We start from the raw sequence: 27,205 nt of genomic DNA on the forward strand, positions 1-27,205 counted from the left end.
ATGCTTTAATGGCTTAGTTAAAGTCCACCAAGTTTGTTGATGTTTGAAAAACCCGTCATTGATTTATGGCCAAATTTTGTGGAAGGCCATTGCACTTGTTTGTAACTGCTGGTGCCCCCTATTGACTGATTTCAAAATGAATTAATACGGATAAGCGGAGGACAACGAGTACGAGTACGAGTACGAATTAATACACATGGTTCACTGTTATTTCACAAACCCTGCAAGTTCTGTAGTGACTGGACTGGACTATCAATTTCCGATGTCTAGTCTGATTTGTCTCATTGCATGCCCATGTTTTGCATATGTGCTGCCCTCTAGTGCAAGTTTTGTGATGATTGACCCTGAGGTTCTGGAGTTATGTGCTGAGCCACGCCCCCTTTAAATGTCATTGGTCAATATCAAAACACAATGACATATCAAAAAGCTTTTGATAACTTTTGATTAGGTTTATCTAATGATGATCCACAGAAAATTTGGTGCCAATCAGACCCACTGCTTAGGAGCAAATGTCAAAAATGCGTTTTTAAAAAAATTAAAAATGGTGGAAAATCTAGTCAGATGGACCTTAATGGTTCTTGAAGATATCGTAGAGCACATTCAGCTGGACATGTGTGTCAAATTTCAAGTCAATCTGACATACAGTGCGAAGGGGGCGGCCTTTCAAATCAAAATTTCCTCTAGCACCACCATCAAGTCGATTGGCATTGTATTTCTTGAGGAACTTCCAATTATTGGTGAACATTTCATGTCTCTATGATGTACCATCTTACGGACATTTGCAAAAACATTTCTGAATACTACTACTACTACTAAAACAGCACAAAACAATAGGGTTCACATTCAGCCCAGGCTTGAACCCCTAAATATTTCAGGGCAAAGCATGCAAGTATAACAGACCGCTGATGTTTACATCAACCATAGGTTGAAACTCTGATGCTTTTTATGAGCTGTGTCATAGTTACACACTAATTATATACAGTATGTACTATATACCAACCTTTTAAAGTTTTGGAGTCTGTATACAAGAAATCACCATAAAAATTATAAAATAAGTGTGTGGTTGGACATTAATTACACTGCAGCTTTTGAATGCTACTGTCAGTTAATCTTAGCATTATATTTGTTCAAAAATGTAATAGTTATTTTTTTATATCAAGTGTCCTTGGAGCAGTTGGACCAGCACCCACATCAGCTGAATATTTTTCCAGCTGTGAGCATTAGAGCTGCAAAGATTAAAAGATTAGGTGTTAACTATTAAATTAGTCACCAACTAATTTGATAATCAATTAACTGGTTTGCTGAAAGTCAAATTCTTTGATCCCAGCGTCTTAAATGTGAATATTTTCTGATTTCTTTACTCGTCTGTGAGAGTGAACTGAATATTTTTGGGTTGTGGACAAATCATCCTGGGCTTTGGAAAACACTGATTGACATTTTTCACATTTTATTGATCAAACAAGTAATCGATTAATAGCGAAAAACAGTCTACAGATTAATCCACATTTAATATAACTGTTAGTTGCAGCCCTAGTGAGCATCTCTATTTCCTTTGTGCGTTACATGGTTGGAGAATAATGTGCAACAGCAGCACATTTAAAAAAATGCTTCGGACACAACTGTAGTTTTGAGCAAACAGCCGATGATGCAAGCAATGCATTTGCAAAAATGACAATTTTTGAGTTTGTAATGCTTAAAGTGCTACACTACAGTTGTATAATAATTAACTGCTGGGTGAGTCTGCAAAATCACTATTGTAGTAACTGTTTAAACGTACTCTTACAGACTAGTCTGGAGATAGTGCATGCTCCTTTTGGCTAACGTCAGTGTACATGAGAACTTTTGTTCTTCAGTGGTGGGACAGATGAGTCTCCAAGTAACACGGCTGATGGAGTTTTCACTCCCACCGTAAATAGACTCCTTTTAATTTAGGGGCTGTGGCAGAGCAACACAACAGGGAAGAAAAGTTGGTGACATCTGCTTAGAAAAATAAGAGCTGGCAGCAACTCAAAACAAGAAGGGAATACACAGTGCTCGCTAAATTAATACTAACTTAGCTAGCAGACTTTGTAGCCAATTTGACATTGGGGCCAAAAATACTTTTTCCATAGTTTTACAATGGAAAAGAGACACCTGTAAATCAGTGGATACATTTTTTTGAGCATCACAACCCTGGCAAATTAAGTCTTTTCAATACTGAGATTTGATCCATTCAGTTCGATTACATTTCAAAAATGTAGAAGAGGTGCACAATTATGTTATTTTATCCCCATTCAAGTTAGCAGAGGGCTAATCTGGAAGTAGCCTGCTCGGCCAGCGAAGCCTCAAGTGTGCGTGCCCTATGGGCGCAATGATGCGGAAGATCCAGGGAACTTTACAACCGGGAAGTTGAACTTTTTTGGCTTCATGCACTACTGAGCAAATTCAGGCCTCCAGGAGGTGCACTGAGCTTTGATGCCAATTTCCATAGTGGCCAAACAGTGTAATTACACCATCATGTGATGCCCTGCAGGCCAAAAAGACTTTTTCCCATTGACTTACATGGCTGAAAAGATGTCTTTTAATCAGTGGATATATTTTTTTGAGCACTACAACCCCTGCAAAATGTTCCACTATTGGGATTTTCCAAAATAACAGTAGAAAGTCTAGAAGAGTCACATGATTGAATCATTTTATCCCCAATCAAGTTAACAGAGCGCTAAATCGAAGTAGCAGCCTCAGCTGACAGAAGTGTATAGTGCACCTGCTCTATCGGCCACACAGTGCGGACGCAGTGCCAATCATCCGGGTAATTTTATACAGTGCTCCACCTACAACACTATATCCAGTTCTCTTTATACATCCATGGGTACAGCAGGTCATCCACTAATCAGAAGATCGAAGGTTTGCTCCTCCATGGGTGTGTGAGTGTGGGTGCATGTTTGCCTGATGAGCAGGTGGCACCTTGTATGGAAGCTTCGGCCACCAGTGTGTGAATGTGTGTGTGAATGGGTACATGGGACATCTAGAGTTGCTTTTAGTGGTCGGAAGACTAGAAAGGGGCTGTACAAATACAAGTCCATTTGAAAGTTCCCCAGTCCATGTGGAATTTTTCAAGGAAGAAACCTCTTTCTAATCCAACCATGTTACTCAGACCTCTTTCCTCCCACCACTGCTTGACATTAAAATATTGCAGACAGAAGATAAAACTCTACAACATATACAAAACAAAGTCAACAAACTCAAATAAATAAATAAAACTTCAAGGTGGAGTCTGCGATTCTGGGGAAGGATTGTTAGTATTTGAACTCAACAACCAAATAGATAGACTGTCCCATTAGTGCTCCTTCAGAAGCTCCAGTAATATCTTAAATGTTATTTGTGTTACATTCTTATGTCTGTCAGGCTGTGTATGAACTTTTTTTTTAGAGCACACACAGAACAGACAGCTCGCAGATTATGAGGAGATATTTGCTGAATTTGACAAAGTGTGTTGGATTAGAATCGCTGATACCACCTTTAACAGACAGAGAATCCTGTGGTGTACACCGAAGAGTTTTTGTTTTCCTTTTCGAAGTACAAAGTTGTGTTTTTTAGATGATGTGGAAGCGAGGGCCGGGCGTAGCAATAATGTCGCTGTAAGGCTCCTCCTGTACGAGCTCCACCGCCTGCTGCTTCTTCAGAACCAGGAAACTGTAGAACTTAGCTGCCGCTTGCTTCTTGTTGTTGTTCCTGCACAGATCCAGCAGGCCGACTGACTGGGCGCCTGTTTTGGCCATCACCCTCTGTGGCAAGGTGAGAGAGAGTCAGGAGGGGAAAGCTTCATTCAAAAACATATTTTAAAGTCAGCGCGCTTTATAAATCTACTGTATTATTGTCTCTTACCTGCTGCTCTCACTTTAGGCAGCTGATGATAAGCTAAATGTCACCAGATACAGAAATCTTAAGTCTCAAGCTGCATGTCGAACCACAAAAGTGCCTGGTGACTGTGGAGGCCACTGGAGTACAGTGAACTCATTGTCACGTTCAAGAAACCAGTTTGAGATGATTTGAGCTTTGTGACATGGAGCGTTATCCTGCTGGAAGTAGCCATCAGAAGATGGGTACACTGTGGTCATAAAGGGATGGACACGGTCTGCAGTAATACTCAGGTAGGCTGTGGTGTTTAAACCATGCTCAGTTGGTACTAAGGGGCCCAAAGTGTGCCAAGAAAATATCCCCCACACCATCACACCCCCACCACCAGCCTGAACCGTTGATACAAGGAAGGATGGATCCATGCTTTCATGTTGTTTATGCCAACTTCTGACCCTACCATCTGAATGAAGCAGCAGAAATCCAGACTCATCAGATCAGGCAACGTTTTTCCAATCTTCTATTGACCAAATTTGGTGAGCGCATGTGAATTGTAGCCTCAGTTTCCTGCTGTTAGCTGACAGGAGTGGCACCCAGTGTGGTCTTCTGCTGCTGTAGCCCATCTGCTTCAAGGTTCAACATGTTGTTGGTCTGGCACCAACAACCATGCCACGTTCAAAGTCACTTAAATCACCTTTCTTTCCCATTCTGATGCTCGGTTTGAACATCAGCAGGTCGTCTTGATCATGTCTACATGCCTAAATGCACTGAGCTGCTCCCACGTAACTGGCTGATTAGCTATTGGTGTTATCAAGCAGTTGAACAGGTGTACCTAATAAAGTGGCCAGTAAGTGTATATAATGCATACAAACCTGGAGGCCATGGAGCATCTGCTGAGTTCTTTTGTTCCACCTCCTCTCCTCCTGGTCCTGGTCTCCTCCCTGTGCCTCCTCCTCCTGACAGACAAACACAGTTACAAACACCAATCAAGGCTTTCTATCATGAAGTCCTGGACAACATGACTCTGTGTCAAAGATCTGTTAACTCACTATGAATACATTAATAAGAAGTTTAAAAGTACAAGTGCACAATGCACAGTTTTGGGAATCTCCATCTCACCTCCTCATCAGACTCATCATCGTTCTTCTTCTTGTCCTTGTCGCCAAGCAGGTCCAGCTCTATCAGCTGGCTGATGTTGGTGGTTTCCTCTGGAGGCAGATCCACATTGGATGGCTCCAGCTGCTGGGGCACATCAGAGGCTCTGGACCCCTGCTGCTGCTGCTGCTGCTGCTGTTGTTGTTGCTGTTGTTGCTGTTGCTGGTCCAAAGCTCCCATCTAGAGAAAGAGTGTAAGAGGGTACAGAGACAGAGAACAGTTAGTGAGTTATTGGAGTCCTGACATTAAATACAGGGTGATCTCAGATTTAGAAAAGTCTCACAGGTGTCAGAATGTATCTGCTTCAGTACATAAAGACATCTGTACTCACAGGCAGAGCTGGTTCTGTGTCCTGGGCTTTGCGTTTGAGGCCTCGTTGGGAAGATGGAGGGGGCATGGCCGAATCGTCCAGCGTCGTCCTGCTGCCTTCCACAGCTGAAGTCTGCAGAACACTGGCCTCCTCCATGATGGTCTGGTCTGGAGGGGACATGAGGACACACTGTACATGTTAAAAACAAATATATTTGCGCATGGGAACACTACTACAACAAACTACGACAACTCTGGCCCGCACCAAGGAATAGAAAACACGTAATACATGAAGCTCAAAATATCCACACTGTTTCTGTGATGACTTTCCACAAATAATCCTGCACAAATGTACAGAAGGACCTATTTCTTACCCATGATGTCTCTCTGCTGGTGTCCTGTTGTTTCCTCTCTGGGCACCTCCGGGTTCTCCAGATCCTTGAGGAACTCATCCAGACTGTCAGCCTCTCCACCTTTCCTCCTCTTCCTCAGCTCGTCCGGTACGAGAGGAGTCAGACACCTTGTAAACATCTAGAAAGAAACATACGGTATTTTAATTCTACTGTGTACAGCTACCCTTGAATATCTGTGCACCTCTAACTGTTGTTACCTTGAGCAGCCTGGCGTTCCAGAGAGGCTGAGCAGGGAGTGAGAAAAGCTTCTCCACTCCTCCCGTCTCCTTCCACATCATCAGCTTCTTGGTTGGAGGTGCCAGGTCCAGGGTGGTGACAATGTCAGAGTAGTCAGACAGCTGCGCGCGGATGGTTTTACTGTCCAGCTCCTTCACGCTGTCCACAATCAGCTTCCTCTTACGCTTCGCCTTGGTCTCCTTCACTACAGAGTGCATAGGGAAACAGAGATGAATCAGCTCAGTGAACTAAAATAGCTCTAATGTTTGGAGCACAAACACACTTTCTATATAAACACATTGTTCCTGTCTATAGTTTATATAGCAGTTTACAGCAGGTGTTGAAATGGTCTCTTAAAACTGCATTACCTGTGATGTCAATCGGCTCCAGGGCAAAGGTTTCCTCCTCGTTGTGGACAAGCGTGGTCTGTTCTGTCTGGTCTGCCATGGCTGGAAGGGGCTCTGTTGGGCCTGAGTCTGGACTATCTGGAGCTCCCGCTAACAACACATGATGACACCATGATGGATATACATATTATGATCTATAGGTTGACGTTAATTGCATGGGACCAAAGCTATTGCTACACAATGTGTAAATGATGCCAATGCACAGTTGATCATGTGTTAAATTTGATTTGTTATTTCCTATGAACATGAAAGCGCTTTTATTTTGAAGAGACAGTAAACTTATATGTAAAGGATGTAGACAAAATACGGGTTAACGGTGCGGTAACATTAACAAGGAGACAAGATGGAAACGTGAACCAACATGGCTTTTTTCAGATACCGCTGAGGTTATTTGTGGAACTGACCTGAGAGAGCGTCAAAGTCATCCTCATCGTCTCCGTGATCCTGAGGCATCATCACGCTCTCTGTGATGGCAGGAGGGTCGTCGAAGATGCCTCCTCCATCCTCGTTACTCAGCAGCTTGTCCACTATGTGGAGAGGTGAGGTAATTCAGTTATTACAATCAAGATAATTCACTTCAATTGAAATGCCAAAAAAATTCAAATACATGTGTTGATGCTATCAGCATTCATCATTCAAACTGGCTGACATCAGTGCCCATCATATTGAGAGGATCCTACCCAGCATGCCTCCCTCATTGCTCTCCATGGGGTTGTCTCCGAAGTCGTCCTTGTACTGATCGTCGTACTCCAGATGGTTGGACTTGTCAGCCATCGCATTAGCTCCACCCTCAGCCTCCAGCAGCAGGTTGGAAGCCGACGCTGCCATGATGTCCACCTCGAACGCGCTCTCCTCCCGCATCATCTCCCGGTCGTCCATACCAAAGTCAGCTGCACAACAGAAATGCATGTCTTTACACTATATAGTGAGGAATGTAGGTGAGTGGAGGAAGTTACACTGTCAGCTAAGAGTGAAACACCATTAAGTGGCACATCATTACTGTACAATAGCAGGCACGCTCAGAGGAAAGATGCCTACCGAAGTCATTGTCCTGCAGCAGGTTGAGGTTGCCCACCTCCTCTCTCATAGTGATCTCCTCCACTCTGCTCTGGTTCAAGTTGAACTGCTGAGCGACGTCAATATCACTGTACAAAACACACCACAGTCAATTCAATACAGTGCTGGAAGAGCACAGTGGAAAAGGATGAAATGTGCTGCTAAAGTATATCTGCAATTGGAGTGCCTTCCAGCAGTTGTTTTGTGATCAAGTGCTTGTCATTTCAGCTGTCTTGTCTCTTAATATTTATCAGTGATTACCTACATTTTCCAGAAGATAGGGATGAGTTATACATGCAGGTGGAGAGCAAGAGCGAGAGCCAGCATAAGAACTCTGCCGATTGAAAAACAAAATCATGCATGGTTCCACAATATTTATAAATAATCAACATGACAGGCAGAAATATACTAAAAAAGAAAACTGTCCCTCTGCAGCCACATTTCCACTTCCCAAGGTCCCCGGGCTAAACGGCACATCTAGAAACAGTGTGAAAGATGCTTTGAGGTACGTTTTCTCTCATTTGGTGGGTGAGCCAGATGTTACCCAATCAGCAGCAACGTGTATGTAAACCCCGCGGTGTTAAAAAAGCAGTGCACTTGTTTAACATACACAACAGGGTGTTAATCGCACCACTATTTCCATTTAAATAAATGTTTTTACTACATTTTGTCGGGGCTGAATACGCCCCCGAACTTTCCTGCCAGCAAGCTCACCAGTTTCCACTTTCCCTCATCAGCCCTGCAGTACATACACCAGACCCTTCTCCCCAGTCAGTTGCCATATTGTCATTGTTGCTTTTGAGCCACCTGCACCTGAATCCTGAAACCTGTGCTTTACTGGAAACCTGGATATTTTTCCTGCCCCTGTTCCTGTTTAACCATGGACTCAGTTTCTTCTGTTTGGACTTTTCTACCCATGCCATAAAGCACATGTACCTCCACTTTGTCAGTTAATCTCTAAACTGTTTCTGTATGCGTTTGGGTCCTATCTCTTCTTGCTTTGCACTCACCACTGTGACATCTACTGTTGGCAATGTAATAAATAAAATTAAAATTAAAGTTGCTTTTGTTTTGATCGCTGTAGTTTGCACTGTTCAAAATAGCTTCTAGCTTTTTTTTTTACTTAATGCTCTCTCAGGAAAAAACAGACGGACAGAGGACTCACTCTAGGTCTGGTAGTGGCTGGTCGAAATCGTGGAACTCCTCAGGCAGCGTGATGGCGTTGTAGGCTGCTTCTCTGTTCTCCTCCGGAAGATCCACCACACCTGAAACACCACGATGTATGAAGAGAGTTGCAGCATGTGGATGAACAAGACTTAAAACTGAGAACAGATGGACACACTGGTGAGAAAAATGTAACAAATATACATTTGGAATATTCTGTTTGCTTATATGGGGGAAAATGAAGGAATAAATGTGTGTATTTATACTGTATATATGTGTATGTACAGTAGGTGTGCAAACATGTTTTCTTAAAGAGTCAACATGTGCATGCCATTGTTTTAGATGTAAATATGTATAAACTCTGCACACTGTCATAATTATACAGTAGAAAATATAAAATAATTTTGGCATGTGTGCACGCATCTGTGTAGATTAAGACATAAAATTTACGTAACATTGTCTTTTTCAAAGGACATAAGAAACGCTTTAGTCTCTGACTGACACTGCATGTGCACCACTAGAGGAAAGCACAGAGTCTGTCACTGCTGACAGTTTTATTTGACTTATAAGTTGCATTTTGCCCCCAACCTGGTCTAAACGCCATCTTGATCTTGATGAAAGCCTCGTTACAGTCTGCCAGCAGGTACTTGGCCTTCCTGTGGTAGATTCTCACCACTCCCAGCAGCAGATGCCCCGATGTTCGTAAAGCCATTTTCACCTGTAACGATAAAATGTGCAGAAAAGATCCATGGCAATAATATCAAATAAATCTGCAGCTTTTAATACAAACTCAATAGACCAAAATTGACACTGCTATTGCTTAGCGTCTGATTTACAATTGATAAAATGTTTCATGTGGTCCCACTGATTGTGTCTCAGCAACAAGTAACAGTAATGAGATGCAATTCCAATAATGATACCAGAGCTGCAACTAAGGGTTATTTAAATCAATTTTTCTACAGATTATTAATCTGTAAAGTAATTGGATTTGTCAGTTTTCAATTTGTGAGACAATACAACGACATGTTTGGTAGCTTTACTTAATAAACAGCTACTGATTATGAAAATTGTGAGAATAATTTTCTGTTAGACACAATCAGTGAATAAGTTTCTGTGCTAGATGATTTAAAACTGTCTTTGCATGCAAAGCCCGAGGATACAGGCAGTCTTGATAGACTAAAAAAGACAGCCCTTGCATAGCAATCAACTCCCAAAAATGCATAAACAAAGGCTTGTAACAAAGAAAGGCCAATTAAACCAATCATGTTCTGTGAAAGTGAAGACCCTGAGAAATTACCTTGGGTGAGATGATGCTCTCCACACTGCTCTCCAGATTGCACTCAAACACGTGCGCCTTGGTCAGCTTCTTGTCCCAGTGGGCCGCCAGCCAGATTTTGGCCAGCGGCCCACGTTTGCTGAGGACAAAGTGGGCATAAAACATCGTCTCAGCGCCTCCTCACTTCAAGGGAAAGGGGAAAGGGGAAGGCCTGGAGAGAGAAAACAACACAGACAACGTACTGTAAATGATTGAAATCACAACTCTGAAAAGGTAAACAAAGCCTGACAGTTGAAAAGACACGTTCATTGTGTCGTCTGAGCTTTTGCAGGCAGACTCTTTGAAGATGCAGACATGGTTGTCTAGCTAAATGCGAATGGTGACAGCAGTTCATAGCAGGGTGCAAGCTGATTAATTGAGACGTTTTCAAGACATGGCTAGGTATGGAAACACTACTCAGGACCACATAGCCCAGGGGTGAGACTGGGTACTGTCATCTCAGAGTTCCCCACTCTGCTCTGTACACCTCTGTCCAACTACCAACTGAATGATGAGGATGGTTGTCACAAGTGCACAAAGTGTATCTGACTGTCCATATCTTTTGAACATAATAAGCTTCAGCAGAGTGAGGCCACTCTGTTCCTACCTGACACTTTAGGCTTCCATTACACACTGAAAGGGAATCCATTAAGGATACAGTTTTTGAGGGATTCAAATGAAAGTAAAAAGTGTGACAACCAACCCCGTTCTCCCCAAACGTTACTTCTTCCACCACTGAAAACTACCTTATCATAGCCGACTGCATTTTACTGTGACGTTACATCATTTAGTTTTAACGTGGATATTGATTTGCTATGATTGTACATCTATGAATATGTCTGTCAGGTAGCTAAAGTTGGTTATGTGTAACTGGCAACTTGCAGTTGTTAGAATATTATTTGTAGGCGCACTCATACGCTTAATTAGACTTAGCCTAATAAATTATTTGGTCTATGCCTGGTGGATTTTATTTCCAGTATTTTAAATTAGCTTACATTTGAGCCATTATTTCCATGTTCTTAATCTTTTGTTTTCATCCTGAATTGTGCAGCAATTTGTAAAGTCTGTTTTTACCCTTTAAAACTCGAGCATATTGGCTTGATTTCTTTTAAAAACAGGGGAAGAAGGCAATGAGCAATGAAAGAAGAAATGACCCCAAAAAAAGTAAAAAAAATAAAAAAAGAGAGAAAAAAAACAAAAGTAACCAGAAAAACTTTTTGAAAATTCTAATAATTCTATAACATAATTTCAAAACGTAATAATAATACTAATTCAAATAATACTACTGCTAATAATAATGATAATAATAATACTAAATATAGTTTTCCCTAGTTTTTTTTCCCACTTTTCTAAAATAATTGTCTTTTTTATTTTATTTTTTTTGCAATTTGTGGGCTATTTCTTAGTGTAAACGAAACTTGTGCATGTGCGCTCAGCTCCACAATTACTGAGATATATAAAACAGATTCAGTGAGGCTTTATAAATCCATAAGCTCAGTAGTTTAACATCCGGGACCTTCACTAACTTTATCAGTCAGTCAGCCAGCGGGTCAGTGAGCGCGCTAAAGGCGGTCCAGAGCGTCGCAGTCTCCGTAACCATGGCAACGCTAACGCTGAGTGACAGGCCTGTCATTCAAATTCTAATTTAATATTTCTCCGCCATGTCTTCGTGAAACTCTTCTGGTGTGATATCTCTCTTGTCTTTGCAAGCATGTGAAAACGTATTTCATGCAGTGGAAGAGGAGGGGTGCACAGAAAACCTGTCCCGTATTGATTCTAAACGGGACGCACCATTTACTTGTCAAATACGGGACAATTCCATATCTTAAGGCACGGATGGCAACCCTAGTAACGTCCAGCATTATGAGGGGAAAAAGAGGACATGCTTTTAACCGTTAATGTCATTGAAAGGACACGACCGTTACACGTTAACGTTACAGTTCCGTTACACCGTATTAACGGTGCTCGCTCTCCCCCCGGGTCACAACAGGTGATGCTGCAGACATGCTAACCGTTAGCCGCCGTCATTCAGCAGACCTGAGCACCGCAGAGCCAGCGTGTTTCTGTGTCCTCCGACACACTGAATAGAAACCGTATCAATCATAAACCTGACACACTCACCGGTGAGCCGTTTGGTGCTTTTCTCCTTCAGCCGGCCGTGGTGGTGGTGCTGCTGCGGCTGATGGTGATGGTGGTGGCTGTGTTTCCACCCCTCCTCCGACTAAAATAAACAAGATGGCGTTCACTCACTCTCTCTGTCTCTCTCCTCCTGGAAGGATTGGAGGGGTTGAAAAACTCAGCAGGATGCAGAGTGGTGCTGATGGGAGAGACAGAGAGACAGAGGGATGCTGAGCTTTGCCTGTGTGGCATCGTGGAGGAAGCATTCAGATATTATACTGAGGTAAACATAGCAATATAGGCTACATCAAATTATCATATAGCCTACAGCAAAAGTACTGGCACCCAAATATAGGTCTGCATAAAGAACCACAAGTACTCATAAAGCAGACTTGCCCATCTGGAATTAATGTAGATATCATGATAGTGGATTTTCTGAATTTAAGGAGCTCTCTTGTTATGTTGCTGTCAAACAAATAACAGCTTTATCATTGGTATTAGTACATGATGACTTCCATAGCTTTGCACAGCTCCAGCATGAGTAGTTTTAATCAGCCAACACCTGTGTGGGTGTGCATGGCCTTTAATCAGTAATAATGCATCATATTTTGCATGTAATATCAAACCCTAACACCCTAAAACTGTGCTTAACTACAGCAGTTTTGGAAGACGGTGTCAGATCTTTAATCAAGTAAAAGTACCAATACTACAGAGCAGAGATACTTATATTTAAAGTGCCTAAATTAAAAGTACTCACTATGCAGAACTGTCCTTTCAGAGTAAAGTATATTGGAGTCATTAATAAAGAATGAATATATACTTGAATGTTACAGCTGGCATGCTGCTTGTGAATTTGTGTTTACTTGCAGTCTCTCTAACCTTTGTTTCAAATCTTAGTCATGATATTGCTTAACTTATTAGAAGTTCTATGTAAATATTATGTTTGGTCTGAGCAACTTTACAGCTAAAGCAGCTTTCTCAGCCACACAGGGCCAGGAGCACAGCATGGAGAACAGTGTGCTCATGTGTTACAGGACCAGCTCAGCTGACAGACAGCTGAGCAGCACTGCAGTCCCTTAGGCTGCTGCCACAGTTTCCACACCTCAAACATGAACTGGTTTCTGTACCTTTCAGTTTCAATCGAGTATTGACCCTGATCTCTTCAGGCCAGAAACATTAACTTAAGTGTGCTGGGAGCAATTTACCACTCTGAAAAAGTAGAGGAGAAACAAATTCCTTTCCCTGCATGTCCCATTTTATATGATGTCCAAAATGCACCAGCTTTTGGTCATGGTTTCCCTTTGAGTTCCTCCTGTAGGCCACTCTGCCTCGCTTCTCTCCAAAAGTCCATTTAAAGGGGGAAAAAACAGTTGCACAATAATTCATTTTATGTCAACTTGATCTCTCAGTTAGCGTCTGCCCAACTGAACTAGCTTATTGTATTAAATAAAAATTAGTGTCCATTTGGATGAACATCAGTGTAAGCTGCGATGTGCAAAATAAAACACACAAAAACACATTACATGTAAAAGGCACTGTGAGACTATGGTTGTGACATTGTGCAACTCAGTGAAAGCACCACCAGGAGGCAGCAACGTTGGCTGAAAGGTAACACCATTCAGATGACCTACATGATCCCATCAGCACCGAATATGTACATATTTACATGACAGTCATATGAAATGTTAGGTGAAAAATGGTAAAGTGCTTTACTTGCAATGAAAGTAAGTATTTTTGAGCCACACCCAAAAATGAAACACAATTTTGTTAGGCTAAATGTAGAAATGTAAATGTATAAGGAGTGTGTTTTTCCGCCTCCATGGGACAGTCTAGGGTTGGCTGGGACACCTTTTTCTGCGCCAAAAACAAACAAACAAACAAACAAACAAACAAACAAACAAAAAATAATTTACATTGCAAAGATTGCAGTCTAAATGTAAACACTTTATAATTACAATGCCACTTGCTCACATTTTTAAGGGAAATTAAACATTTGTAAAATTATATAATTATATATATATATATTTTAGAAATTACTGCACTATGGAATTTAGCTGTCTTCCAATACTTCATTTCAGTATCAGCTTATTGTGGTTATCACAGGCTACATGTAGCTTAAAGGTAGGGTCTGGAGGATTTTCCAGTTGCTGTTTGTAAACACACATTCAAATTTGGCCCCTCCTATCAGGCTCAACTCTCCCGGGTGTACGGAGCCCGGAGGTAGGGAAGAACATAGACATATATATGTAGACGCCGCATCAAGTGGGTTTGCCCGCTGCTGCGATACGTCAACGTCGCCGCCATATTGGATGTGGCAAGGCTGCGCTGTAAACTAATACAAGTGAATGGACTTAATTTCATAAAGCGCCCTTCTACAAAGAAATTTACGATAATGCCTCTCGTTTATTCATTCACACATGCACTAATATATTTGGGAAACAGTTAGGCACCAAAAACAATGTATTTGATCTCCCACACAGTAGTAATTCACCTTACATCAGCTAGGCCTATAGAGAACAAGGTAGTGCCGAAAAACAATACACAGTATACATATATATATATATATATATATATATATATATATGTATTTTATATATATATATATATATACACATATATGTGTGTGTGTGTGTGTGTGTGTGTGTATAGTACAGTAGGCCTACAATAAAAATACAAGACACAGTGAAAGGACAGACAGATACAAAAATAGCAAATATTTGCATATAAACTAAACCTAACCGTACTCACCGTATCCTACACAATTACACTTTTTGGGGCTTCTGAGGCTTGCGCTTCCTTCCTTCAGAACGGTACTCCATGCTGGGGAGAGGAGTTGGGGGCACGCCGTCACCCCCAGTGACTGCCGAGCAGGCTCCGCTGACCCCGGCGCTTCCCTCTCCTGCGATCCCGACGCAGCAGCACCAGCCCCACGGGCCCGGCCGGGCGATCCATGGCAATGGCACCTCTCCAAGTCCGTCATCCAGCGATCCAGAGCCGCAGCCGGTCTCTGGTCTTCGATCACGCTTGCCTGTCTTTCCAACGCTGCTCTCAGAGTGGAAACTTCCTGGCTATATATATATATATATATGTATATATATATATATACATATATATATATATATATATATATATATATATATATAGGCTACTGTGTATTGTTTTTCGGCACTACCTTCTTCTCTATAGCTGATGTAAGGTGAATTACTCCTGTGTGGGATCAATAAAGTTCTTATCTTAGCCATCTGAGAAGATCAAATACATTGTTTTTGGTGCCTAACTGTTTCCCAAATATATTGTGTGTGTGAATGAATAAACGCGAGGCATTAACATAAATTTCTTTGAAGAAAGGCACTTTATGAAATTAAGTCCATTCACTTGTATTAGTTTACAGCGCAGCCTTGCCACATCCAATACGGCGGCGATGTTGACGTACAGCTCAGTGCTCGATGCAGCGTCTATGTATATATGTCTATGGGGAAGAAGGCTTCACAGAAGAAGTTCAGGCAAGGCTCGGGCTGGTGCATGCTCGGACACGCTCGGGCACGGCACCTGCGCTCTCATTGGCTGGGGAAATCTCCGCCCAGAAGCAGTCTGAACTCACAAAAACATCAAAATACAGTTAAAGGGCAGGAGCTCTGCAAACAGAGTCACCACCACACATGAGTAGAAGCCCATAGGTGATGATTAAGCAGGATTTCATTTGTATATGTCTATATTTTGTTTTGTTTGAAAATCCTCCAGATCCTACCTTTAAAGGTTTGTGTGAGCTATTGAGTTTGCTTCATTTTGAAAAAAAGGCAATGACAACCTAAGAGTTTTAAAAAAAAAGCTAAAGAGTTAGATCCTGCACATCCTGCACTTAAAAAATGCTCAGGGGTTGAAATGTAGGCCTATACGAAGTTCGGGCATTTTCTTATATAGTGACTTTACAGTGGGTCTTATTCGACCAGAAAAAAACCTTTGTCTTCTTTTTTTGTCTATTTTTTATTGATTTATAATAAAGGTAGAAACTATACACAATACTGTCTCAGCCGCCCCTGGGGAGAGCAGACACACTTCGAACTCCTGTGCTCGCTACAACAAAAATCCAGCCCCTTCTCACTTTAACGTTGTCAGTTACTGCCGCTTTGTCTGTGATTTCGGTATCAGACACCTGATGCCAAACACCACTTTTCACGGTATGATACGCCACTGGGCGGTGTCAGGTTGAAATGCTACCAGTATATCGTTGTATAAGGAGCTGCAAAGTCCCTATAGGGCGGGTGGGAGGTTGGATAGGTTCATCAAACTCTGGACTTTTACCCGAGAAACTGGTGTTTGCTCCCCATATGAGTGAAGCGCCAAACCATAATGCTTTTTTCTAAACCTAACCTTGTGTTTTTGTTGCCTGAATTGAACCATGTGCTTTTGTTGATGCCATTGGTTGTAGTGTATTGGAAGGTTCCTTGTACGCAATAAGAGACATGGAAAGCCACTGACCAACACTAGCACAAACTGATCGGCCAGAAAATCAGCTTTCCAATAAAACATTTTTAGAAGCTACGGGGCATAATTAAAAACAGTATGGCAGAAGGAAAAAAAAAAAAACAAGCCAAAAATGTATTTACATGCTGTTAATTTCAAAACTGTCAGCAGAATGTGAAGAAAAGTCAGAAGGTCTCCACTCTGAGGTTGAAAGTGAAGAAGGTGTGACTAGGTTTGAGCATGGTGCATGGCGGAGGCATTGTTGCTTTCCATCTTGCTAAAAAGGCATTGTCCCAACTGTCCCCCTGTCCCAACCAACCCCGCTCTCCCCTGCTCAATAAATCATTGCCTCTGATAGTACAGTGGTGTCTTAAAGGAAAGATGCCACTGCTCTATGTTTCCCACCACCTGAGGCTCAATTTGTGTATGTGGCAGCTTGTTTGTCCCTGTCATTGTTGTCACGTGTCACCCTGCTTTCCTTGACCTTCAAGAACTGACGGCCCAATCCTGCCAACCTCTTCTCACGCTCCATAGACCTCTGCACAAATGGAGTCATAGCTCACATCTTATGAGCTCTGACAAGTGCACTACTCTGTCTCTCTCTCCAAAACGCTCATCCATCCGTCTTTACAGATTACTCCATGACAGAATTGCAAATCAAAGCCATTTATTTAATGGTCAGTGTGTGGACTGAGAGTTTTTTAATAGGGTGTTGGACAACACAAGGTCTCGACTTTCTCTCTCTCTCTCTCTCACACACACACACACACACACACACACACATTACTTTTCTTTGTTTTCTATGACATAGCACTTAAAAAGAGCAAAACATTTCCTCAAAGTGAAGAATTTCCTCAGGGGAAAACGCATTGACTGAGTGTTGTGTCCCCTCTAAATGTGCCTTCTCACTCTTCACGGCCAGGCCTCATAAGTCAGGCAGGGAAATACACTAGACCCCTGTCTCATCTCTGTACAGAAGTCGGAGAAAAAACTCCTCACAGCCGCCAAAAAACCATCCCACAAACCCCACAGGGTTCAGACTTAACTTGGGTACAAAGGGCCTGGTTATATTTCACCGTAGGATGGCCTTTGTGCCTCTGAATCGACTAACACTGAGGCTGTGTCTCCTTCCTCGTCCAACCTGTCTGTCTCCTAAGCTGACAAGCAGGTCTTATTTAGGGAGAAAGTCCACTGGGGGTTTGATGGATTTTGTGTGTACACGCAGGCACACACACACAGGTTTACACATGGGCACTTTGTCCAAATGAGAGCTCACCCACAACACATTTCTCACACTAGAATTGTATGGGGGCGGGATTGACGGAGAAAAAGAAAAAGGGGGGAAAGAGGAGGAGGGTGTGGTGGTGGTGGTGTGTGTGGGGGGGTCTTTTCAGTTCTTTTCGGAGGCAACAATAGTCTTTGTCCGAGATCTTCCACCATTCTTATTAGGGTTACCCAAAGGAGAAGGAGGAGGAGGAGGAGGAGGAGGAGGAGATGGGGCACGCAGGCAGAGGGCTGTTTCTCCATAGTAACAATGACAAAACAAGCCAGTTCAACACCAGGCAGGCAAAAGGGATGATTGCAGCTGCTGAACAGAAGCACACGGACTTGTGCTGCCGAGTCCTGTTCACTTAGAGAGTGGAGGAAGACCTGTTTAGAAAAGTGGAGATCTCGTGGAGTGCAAAGGAGACAAGAAACTAAGAAGATTTTATGAGAAAGAGCAGACTAGCCTGTCAAAGAAGGTGCTGGGAGGCAACACGTGAGAGGGCACACAATTCTACTGTACCTGCCCACACATTTATACCCACCCAGCATGGACCGGGACAGTCACAGCGAGGATACTTTGTCCACCATGGTTCTGGAGAACATCAAAAACAAACTGATTCATGCCTTCAGGGCCACAGGGGAGTCCAGAGAAAATCCTCAGGACTCTGGCTCCACTGTCAGACCGGTCAGCATCGGCAGGAGTTACCAAGCCAACGAGGAGCTGCGGAGGGCGCAGATAGATGGAGCGATAACCTGGCTGAGGTCTGAGTTGGTAAGATGACTGACAGATTTGACATTTTGTGCTTTTTTTCTCTGTAATTTGCAACAGTTGTCATGTCAAGAAATGTTTCTGCTTTATCTGTTTTTAATGTGGAGGAACATTTTGGAAGAAGACACCAATACCTTTGCATCTCTGCATCCATTATAGCTTCAAACATGCTGATTCAGTTGTTTCATTGTTGTCATGCAGCTGGAGATGCGCTCACAGGACCTCCAGCTGGCTCAGACACTACTGGGGCTCAACACAGAGATCCAAAGACTGAGGAGGGAGAGTTTCGGAGGTGTGGAAGTAGAGGGGGATGATCAGCAGTAACTAACCCCAGTGGAGAGATCTCTTTTTGGGGGAAGACTTAGTAGTGACTAGATGTGGAAGAACGCTCTCACTGGATCCCATGTCGGACCAGGAAATGGCTCTGATGAACAGAAAAGATCATTTACTCGTGATAATGGCTCACTGTGATAAAATGTGTCGTGGTAAAACGCAGACACCAGTTGCATGTAAAGGAAAAGAAAAGAAGAATAAAATGTGCTTTCTTTTGTGTGATGCTTTTTAGATATTTTGCACTTATTCAGAGTTGTACTAAAGAAACCTGTTTGTTCATGTTTTGTTTTTTTTGCCAGGTCAGAACACAAGGCATTATGAATGTAAAAAATGAAATAAAAAATCACTTTTGTCCCAATTTTATGTTGACATGTTCTGTGATTTGACAAAAATAAAGTGTGCACCATCTGTGATTTCATGTCTTTATTGTGCTGGCATACTGTACAGTACCACTGCTGTTTAGTACCTGTTTGACGTTCAAGTGTCTATGTCTCGCTCCCAAACAACTCTAGTTCATTCAATTCACAAATAGTTTCTAAACACACAGAACCTGACCACAGTTAGCTTTTAAACATGGTTTTACATGATGGTTCACTAAGGTATGCTAATAAATCTTTCTGAAAGAGATGTGTATGGTCGGAATACGTGGAACATGTCATACTGTCACCAGAATGCTTCATAACTGCATGTACACAATAGATATGCAATGACCGCCAGGCTGTCCTGCTGCTGCAATGAATCAATTCTGCATGCAGTGTCTTGTTGAAGGTCAGTGAGCTTCCCGCACATACACACACATAAAATCCATACATACATATATAAATCCAGAAATTCAAAACTCATTTGTACAGGAAAATCAACTCTGATCTGTATCACCAGCTGCTGCTAACATAATTCTTTGTCTACACCAGTGGCTCTCAAACTTTTCCTTCCATGCCCCCTTTCAGAAGCCATAACTCCACCCCAACCCACAATTTATTTTATTATCAGTCAGTAACAATAACTGGGGAAGACACTAATGAAAGTGTTAAATTTTAATGAAACTATCCAGCTTGCCACCAATGTTGTTAGATGTTGATATTTGGTTGACTTTAGGTTGTGACTTTGGGTGACCAAAATTCATTGTCAGCGCAACTTCTAATGCCAGCCTCAATTTGACGTTGAATACTGACGACAGATGATGTGGATAGTTTGTTGGGTTCAGAGTTGTGTTGTTTCATTACCAAAATTCAACATCTTCCAAATGACTAATGTCAGCATAATATTGATGTAGAATAATAACATTTAGTTGTAAAGTTGGAGACCAAAACCCAACATCTGCAAAACATAATAATGGTAACGTCCACACAACATGAAATTCTAAAGTTGTTAGACATTTAAAATATCACCAACTCAATTTTCATTCCAACCAAAATTTAACTTCTGTTTGTCGTAAGAGTCCACAGTCTTTCTGGCGTCGTCCATTTTTCCCTGGTCATCCACACCCCACCTACAATGGCTCTATGTCCCTCCAGGGAGGCCTGCCATACAGTTTGAGAACCATTGATCTACACAGAAAAATCAACTTTCCCACTCTGTGACGCACACAATACTACACAAAGACAACAATCACTGCCTTTAGGTCAATGTTTGATTTAGGACTTATATCATCCTCTGTCAATTTATACTAACTTAAAGGATAGTTGAGAGTTTTGGAAAACACCTTTTCACTTTCTTGCTAATAGTTACATGTTCAGATTGATAACACTCTCTATTTGTAAAATACGAAGCTATAGCCACCACTTCAACCCAATCTCACTACGAAGCTGTTGAAAAATTGATGCGTGGTAAGTGACTTCCGACATCAGACACCATCAAAAAAAGCCGTCGGGCGCCATTATTGTTTAACCGTGCCTGGTAACTTTGGGAGAAACATGACAGGACAACAACAAAAGTTAAAACAGTCTGACTAGGGTGGGTGGGAGGTATGATGGATTGATCCAAAAACCACCGGCTTCCACCTAGGAGGCTGGTGTTCGCTTCCCACAGTCAAACCCTGCTGTTTGTACATTTCCTGTGAAAACAGAAGTGTATTTTGAAAACAGACAATGCATGTAACAGGCAGAAGTTGACATGGTGTCCCAGCACATTAACAACCAATGCACCTAGGGTACCTTGCATGTTATATGTCAACATCTAAAGCCCTTGACCAAACGTTGATATGTGATGAGGCTGGAGTGACGATGTGTCGACCACTCAGTTAGCTTAGCTTCATATTAAGACAAAGAAACAGCAGGAAATAGCCTGGTTCTGTCCAAAATCCCAAGTCAACGAAATCCACCCACCATCACCTCTAAAGCTCACTAAACATACTGTATCATGTAGTGTATCCCTCTGGGCTTTATGCTAAAGTAAAGCTAGCTAAATGCTGGATGCAGCTATCGCTCTGCAAGGAAGCAAAACGGTGTATTGCCAAAAATGTCAAAGACGTTCTCTTAAATTCATAGCAATCTGTCAGAAATGGTCATGTTTTGATATTTTTATACATAGAAAATAGAATCAATGAAAGACAAGCTAAATTGTAAGCTAAAGTAGCTGTTAGAGTGACATGTATTTTGTAGCATATCTAAATGAAAATTACTTTTGCTTCAACATAGTAAAAGTTTCCCTTTTTTCCCCCTTAACTTTACTCATCGTCTTGTCTGCTTCTCTCTGAAACATACAGAGAGGAAAGGTCATTTGAGGTGGGAAACTGCAAATTTATTTATCTTGCTCCACCTTGTCTTTGTCGACTATCAGAGAGGATTATGAAGAAGTTGAAGAGAGACTTTAAAAGCTGAATTTCATCTAATATAATTAAACATTTCAAGGCACAGAGCTTCTCCTGCTGAACGCCCTTTTCGATGAAACCCTTGAGTAAAGGGACGGAGGCTTCTTCAGGCAGGAAACGTAAAAGCCCGCTTCTCCTGAGCTGGAGTAGACGCTGCCACTTCCTCGTTCACTCTCGGTCAATGAGCCAGAGTCCCAGTAGCTGCCCTCCTCTTCCTCATCGTCTGTTTCTTCCTCTTGCTCCTCCTCAGACAACTCCTGCTTGAGCTCCTGGATGCCAGAGTGAAGCTCCATCAGCTGCCGGATCAGGGCTTGGTCCTGGGAACGCATCTCCACCTACACACATAAAGAAACATCTGTTTAGTTTAAATTTTTAGACATGTTGGATATACTGATTAATGGAGAAAGGAAAACAGACACACGTGCCCAAATATTATATAAAGAAGGACAGAAATCATCAGCAAGGAACCCCTAAAGAAACTGGACTTCACAGTTTCTTGCTTTTTCATGATCAAGCTGAGCGGGTTCATGCTCAGTGTGACACCACAGCCATTTCATTCGAGCGTTGCCTTCTTTCAAATGCAAATATATCTTTCTGTCGTTCTCTTTTTTCCCCCTTTTTTATAAGAGACGCTGTCTAATTGCAGAACATTGTAAAATAAGATATTCAGAATTCCACCAACTTCAGAGTCCAAGTTTGTCCTAAGGATTGAGGAATGTCCCAAACAAAAAACCCCTCTGGGCCCATCTGCATTTCTTTTCTCTGTTAATTACAGCACCAGGCTGAGACTGGGCTCCGGCTGAAAGATGCTGGTTTTTACCGCCTTTGTCGACACTCAGAGGAATGAGAGAAGAAAACGTGATCTTTTTTTCATCAGCTCTTTTCAAATAATGTTCTGGACTCTGTCTGCGTCTGTCTGTTCCCTTTTCTTTACTGTTCCACTGCAAACTACCCTGACTGAAATGTCTAAATTAAGAGCTTTTTATGTGGACAAGGAAACACCAGCTATCTTTCTGGCTTTTAGAAAATGTGTTTTTTTTATTTTAGGAAAACATGAACACAGCACTTTGATATTAGAGGTGATGAATTGTAGAGAAATTTAGTCGCATTGTGAACACCACACAGAGAGGATCTCTCAGAAAACTACAGCAGGCTTACTATTGGTCAGTGGAAATAAGTGGTTTAATGGTGTCTTTTAGCTGTGTCTTGGAAATAATAAGATCTGTAGACAGAATACTCTGGCTTTAACTCAATTTTCTGTATAATCAAAATGTCTCTAAATGGAGTAAAATTACAAAAAAATTACAATTAATTGAGGCATTTTCTTTCTTTGCACTCTTTTTTCTCAGGATGAATGTAGCTATGCAAAAAATTAATAAAATCTGACAGAAATGGAGGCTTGTGGCCTTTCAGCCCAGTTCCCAGAGGAAAATGTTGGCACTGTATGTTTTATCACTTTTATGTTACATTTGCATGTTTCACACGTATCATATCAGTGATTCTAAAGTGATGAGGTGTATGAGCTGATTTTGTCATTGGGGGTTGGAGGGGATGGTGAATGGTGTGACACCTCGGCAAGATACCTGCCAAACTCAGGCTACTGTTTCAGACCAACAAACATTAAAACGAATTGTTTTCGGCGAGTCATTGCTGTGCTTCCAGAGACTTTTTGACCTTCAAACATGGGTGTTTTTACCAAGACATCGCCTTGTTTCAAGTCGTGATTGCGCCACAAAAAATCTTTTTTTTTATGCCCAAACATAATCCTTCCCAGCCATAACTAATGGTTTTTGTGCCTATCCACACGTTAACCATAGCACTGTTTGAACGCAAAGTTTCAACGTATCTGCTAGATAATGAAGTACAAATGTAACATATTTTTCTGGCGGCTGGGTTACTCATGTTTATTGGTAGGACAGAATTTGCAAGAGTTAACTGTTTTATTAAATCCTGATCCTTGATCAAACACATACATATTTAGAGATTTCACTCTAGTTTAATCTCAGTGCTCAGAAAGAAAAATTAAACAGTCAACCTCCAATCTTAGAACCCATTGGCTATCTAAAAAGGTATCTGTACACATATATAGATATGTGTATATAGACAAACTCCATCGGCTTATGAAGACAATGTGACATGATCAAAAAGTCCCAAACAGAAACCTTCTGAATCCTGAGATGATGTTATTTTGTAAATTGCTGTTTTCAAGGTCAATAATGAACCTTGAAACTCAAATTTTAAGCCAACAAAACAATGATCCAAAAGGTCCTTAAAGGGTTCAGAAAAACTCTGAACATCTACAGTACCTTTCCATCATGACTACACAAACACCATCTACTGATGACAATCATGTGATATGATTTAAAAGCATGAGATTAGCTACTATGGACTTTGAGCTTTATCCTAGATTTTAAAGTCTAAACTGCACTGTGGACCTGCCTTACAAGTTTACCTGCCTCTCAATAACTGATGGGATTTTTTTTCTTGAATAAAATCTGCATACAGTGAGTTCTCCTTGTCCTTTAAGATGAGTGGAATTTGCGTGTTGTCATTCACTGTGTCATTACACAGCAGGATCTTATTAAACAAAGCGGGAGGCCTCTGTTTTTACTGCCTATTCTGTCCGGCTCCTACTCAGACACGTGGTTTCTCCTCCTCTGTGTGCTCAGGACACTTGGTTACCATGACAAGGTGTCTGGGTGAATGCACTAAATGCCAAGTGATATATTGGGCCGTGACAATGAGCCTTACACAGTTGCTCACAGAGGTGCAAACACACGAACACACACACACACACACACACACACACACACACACACACACACACACACACACACACAGCGTCTTTGACTGGCAGGGATGGTTTAAAAGGAGTTGACATTGTAACAACATGACCTACATGGATCTCAGGAACAAAAAGGCAATAACTTCTTCCCATACAAAAACCTTCAGAATGATCCAGAAGGTCATTTTGTTGTGGTGACAAATGACTTGACCTTAGGCACAGCGGACAATAAAGTGCTTTTATATTATCTCTATTTAACTTTGGTTGAAAGATTCAACAAAGAATTCACAACATAACATCGGATAAGAGAAAAACTGACTCACTAATGTGTTTTACGTAGCAAATCTGAGCTAAAGTTTGCTAACATTAGCTAAAACTAGCCGCCATAAGCCACAAGTCATACCAGACAAAATGGGGCTGTGGCCAATGGCACTCCCGAGGAGGGTGGCCTGGGCCACCCTGATACAAGTGCTCCCTCCTCCACTGGCCCGCCCTGGCGAAAATAAAAGGAGGATGATATCACTATCTGTGAGAGCGCACTGTTTTTTAAGCTAGTGTGAAGGTAGTGGTATCTTGTCAAGCTACAAAGGGGAAGGGGGCTGAATAATGCTCCAAAGTTTGGCTAAATTTTGGTGAAGGTACGATTGGCATGATCATTTTCAAGGGGGTCCCTTGAACTCTCACCTCAAGATATCTGAATAAAAATGGGCTCTGTACATACCAATGAGTCTCCCCTAAACTTGAGAGGACTTGTTCCTGGTAAATGTTTGGTTGCTTCCAATCAACGTACTCCTTCAAATTAAAGCTGTATATTTGTCTTTTTAAAGAAAAGGACAACCAGCCTATTTAAAGAACAATGAATCACCTAACATGTAGCCTATAGATAACACATCAAATCGGATTGTTGTAGAACTCAAATGTTGACTGTACTGGTATAAGTCTAAACACATCAGTATAAGTATGTCAGCATGTGATTAACTCACCGTATTGACATAGTTTTCAACTAGCTCATATACATCTTCCTGAAATTCAGTTATGGCTTTTGGTTTTGGTGTGCCACCCCAAGATTTTCAGAGGCCCCATGTGGCCACCCCTTTGAAATATATTGTGTGTTGAATTGAGCGAGGGTGTGTATAAGTGCTCAAGAACTCAACATTTCATTTTCATTACATTTCATGTGTAAAAGAAATAGTTATTCCTCCTTTCAAAAGGTACATCGTCTAAAGTATCAAAAGTAGTCATTATGCAAAATCCTCAAGAGTCCCCAAGATCAAGAAAGTGTGTTTTTTCCCCCCACCTTATGTGCACAAATGATTATTTTAGAGCAAAAGATAAAAAGACTCTCTCTGGACCTCAGGGGTGCTCTTGATAGTTTTGTTGTGGGACAAGTCACAACTTTATTTTGGTTATTAGTACAAGACGACCTGCACAACTCCAACATGACCTGTGTGGATATCCTGGGCCTTTAAGCCACAACAATTCATCATATTTTATAATTCAATCATATTTTTTTAATGTAAAATCAAAGTAACAACTGAATATAGCCAGAGGTAGAGGGAGACACTTCACTTCAGTAAAAGGACTGATATCACAGTAGAAGTACTCTGTTACAAGTCCCGCACTCAAAATATTACTTCAGTAAAAGAATGAAACAGTAGTATCAAAGTATACTTAAAGTACCAAAAATAGAAATATGTATTATATAGAATGGCCCATTTCAGAATATATTGGATCATAAGTATTACTGCATTAATGTATTTATCACTTTCATGTTGCAGCTGGTAAAAGTGGTGCTCATTTTATTCAATGTAGTGGAGTCAAAAGTACAATATTTACCTCTGAGATGCTGTGGAGTAGAAGTATAAAGTAGCAGAAAATGGAAATACTTGAGTAAAGTACAAGCACCTCAGAACTGTTCTGAAGTACAGTACTTGAGCAAATGCACTTAGTTACTTTCCACCACTGACTATAGCTGTTAAATAAAGATGCAGCTCAAAACTGGCCTCAAGTACAGTAATTGAGTAAATGTTGCTACTGAAAAACACAGTGATATGAATTCATTTAGGCGTCATCAGAGCTCTTACCAGTTCCCTTCTCAGCCAGGCCAGTGCGCTCTCTATGTCCAGTTTTCTGCCTTCCTCTCCAGCTGTGCACCCAGTCCTGCTCCGAGGAGGATCCCTGCATGTGCTCTGTCCTGCTGGTTTACCATCATCAAAGGTGGAGGTCTTGCAGGAGAAGTCCCGCAGTCTGGTTAGGACCACTTCCATCATGTCAGTGATATCGTCAGTGTGTCTAACTGGGTTCCTTCTGGACCTTCTGCTGTGTCTTGTGCTGTTGTCCTCGGCTGTGGTGCAGGTGCAGCCTCGTCTGATCTCTTGTGTTATGAGATCCCTTTGCAGTTCTGACGACTTATGAGGAACTCACCCTCTCTTTCATCCACACTCCTGTCTCACCCTCCCCTCTTCTGTTCTCTCTTTTTTTACTGTCTGTCTCTCAGTGAGGAGTGTGGATGTTGACGGAGCAGCGCTGACGTCAGTGCATTGTCCAGATGCCTGACCTGAAGTTGTTTACCACTTTTTTGGGGGGTCTTTTTATCACATGCACACACACAGAGATCATTAGGATGGAGAGGAGGCGGGTGGTTGCCGTGGCGACAACAGTTGTGTAACTTAAGAGATACTTGCAATGCATCTGGTGTGTTGTTTTTGTCTGTTAAAAGAGGACGCAGGGAAAACAGGACGTATGTACACACTCACTGATACACAAACATGCTCAAACAACAGTCCTTTAGT

The 27,205-nt window shown here is 41.7% G+C and overlaps 3 protein-coding genes across 3 annotated transcripts; 1 reads left to right on the plus strand and 2 right to left on the minus strand.

Moving 5' to 3' along the window:
- Positions 1-1,430: 1,430 nt before the first annotated feature.
- On the minus strand, positions 1,431-12,129 carry rad21b (RAD21 cohesin complex component b). Its single transcript, XM_033637400.2, has 14 exons — positions 11,991-12,129; positions 9,852-10,041; positions 9,143-9,272; positions 8,556-8,655; positions 7,373-7,479; positions 7,015-7,224; positions 6,739-6,861; positions 6,296-6,424; positions 5,909-6,132; positions 5,673-5,829; positions 5,321-5,466; positions 4,954-5,169; positions 4,707-4,790; positions 1,431-3,764 (listed from the first exon to the last, which is right to left on the minus strand). Exons 2-14 carry the CDS (start codon positions 9,993-9,995, stop codon positions 3,573-3,575), a joined length of 1,962 nt encoding a protein of 653 aa, XP_033493291.1. The 5' UTR covers positions 9,996-10,041; positions 11,991-12,129; the 3' UTR covers positions 1,431-3,572.
- A 5,838-nt stretch (positions 12,130-17,967) lies between these two features.
- On the plus strand, positions 17,968-19,232 carry aard (alanine and arginine rich domain containing protein). Its single transcript, XM_033636267.2, has 2 exons — positions 17,968-18,489; positions 18,688-19,232. Exons 1-2 carry the CDS (start codon positions 18,265-18,267, stop codon positions 18,808-18,810), a joined length of 348 nt encoding a protein of 115 aa, XP_033492158.1. The 5' UTR covers positions 17,968-18,264; the 3' UTR covers positions 18,811-19,232.
- Positions 19,228-26,940, minus strand: LOC144467328 (uncharacterized). The gene is made up of 2 exons (XM_078175726.1): positions 26,498-26,940; positions 19,228-21,963 (listed from the first exon to the last, which is right to left on the minus strand). The coding sequence occupies exons 1-2, from the start codon at positions 26,681-26,683 to the stop codon at positions 21,664-21,666; spliced, it is 486 nt and encodes a 161-aa protein (XP_078031852.1). The 5' UTR covers positions 26,684-26,940; the 3' UTR covers positions 19,228-21,663.
- Between the last annotated feature and the right edge of the window lie 265 nt (positions 26,941-27,205).

This window comes from Epinephelus lanceolatus, chromosome 16 (assembly GCF_041903045.1).
Source record: "Epinephelus lanceolatus isolate andai-2023 chromosome 16, ASM4190304v1, whole genome shotgun sequence".
NCBI lineage: Eukaryota > Metazoa > Chordata > Actinopteri > Perciformes > Serranidae > Epinephelus > Epinephelus lanceolatus.

Bases quoted from the DNA above. Each gene is read 5' to 3' on its own strand.
- aard (XM_033636267.2), top strand. From the start codon at position 18,265: ATGGACCGGGACAGTCACAGCGAGGATACTTTGTCCACCATGGTTCTG. The intron at 18,490-18,687 runs GTAAGATGACTG...GTTGTCATGCAG, and splicing joins CCTGGCTGAGGTCTGAGTTG to CTGGAGATGCGCTCACAGGA.
- rad21b (XM_033637400.2), bottom strand. From the start codon at position 9,995: ATGTTTTATGCCCACTTTGTCCTCAGCAAACGTGGGCCGCTGGCCAAA. The intron at 8,656-9,142 runs GTTGGGGGCAAA...GTGGTGTTTCAG, and splicing joins CAAGATGGCGTTTAGACCAG to GTGTGGTGGATCTTCCGGAG. The intron at 5,170-5,320 runs GTGAGTACAGAT...CTCTTTCTCTAG, and splicing joins ACACAGAACCAGCTCTGCCT to ATGGGAGCTTTGGACCAGCA.
- LOC144467328 (XM_078175726.1), bottom strand. From the start codon at position 26,683: ATGATGGAAGTGGTCCTAACCAGACTGCGGGACTTCTCCTGCAAGACC. The intron at 21,964-26,497 runs GTAAGAGCTCTG...TTATGTGTGTAG, and splicing joins CCTGGCTGAGAAGGGAACTG to GTGGAGATGCGTTCCCAGGA.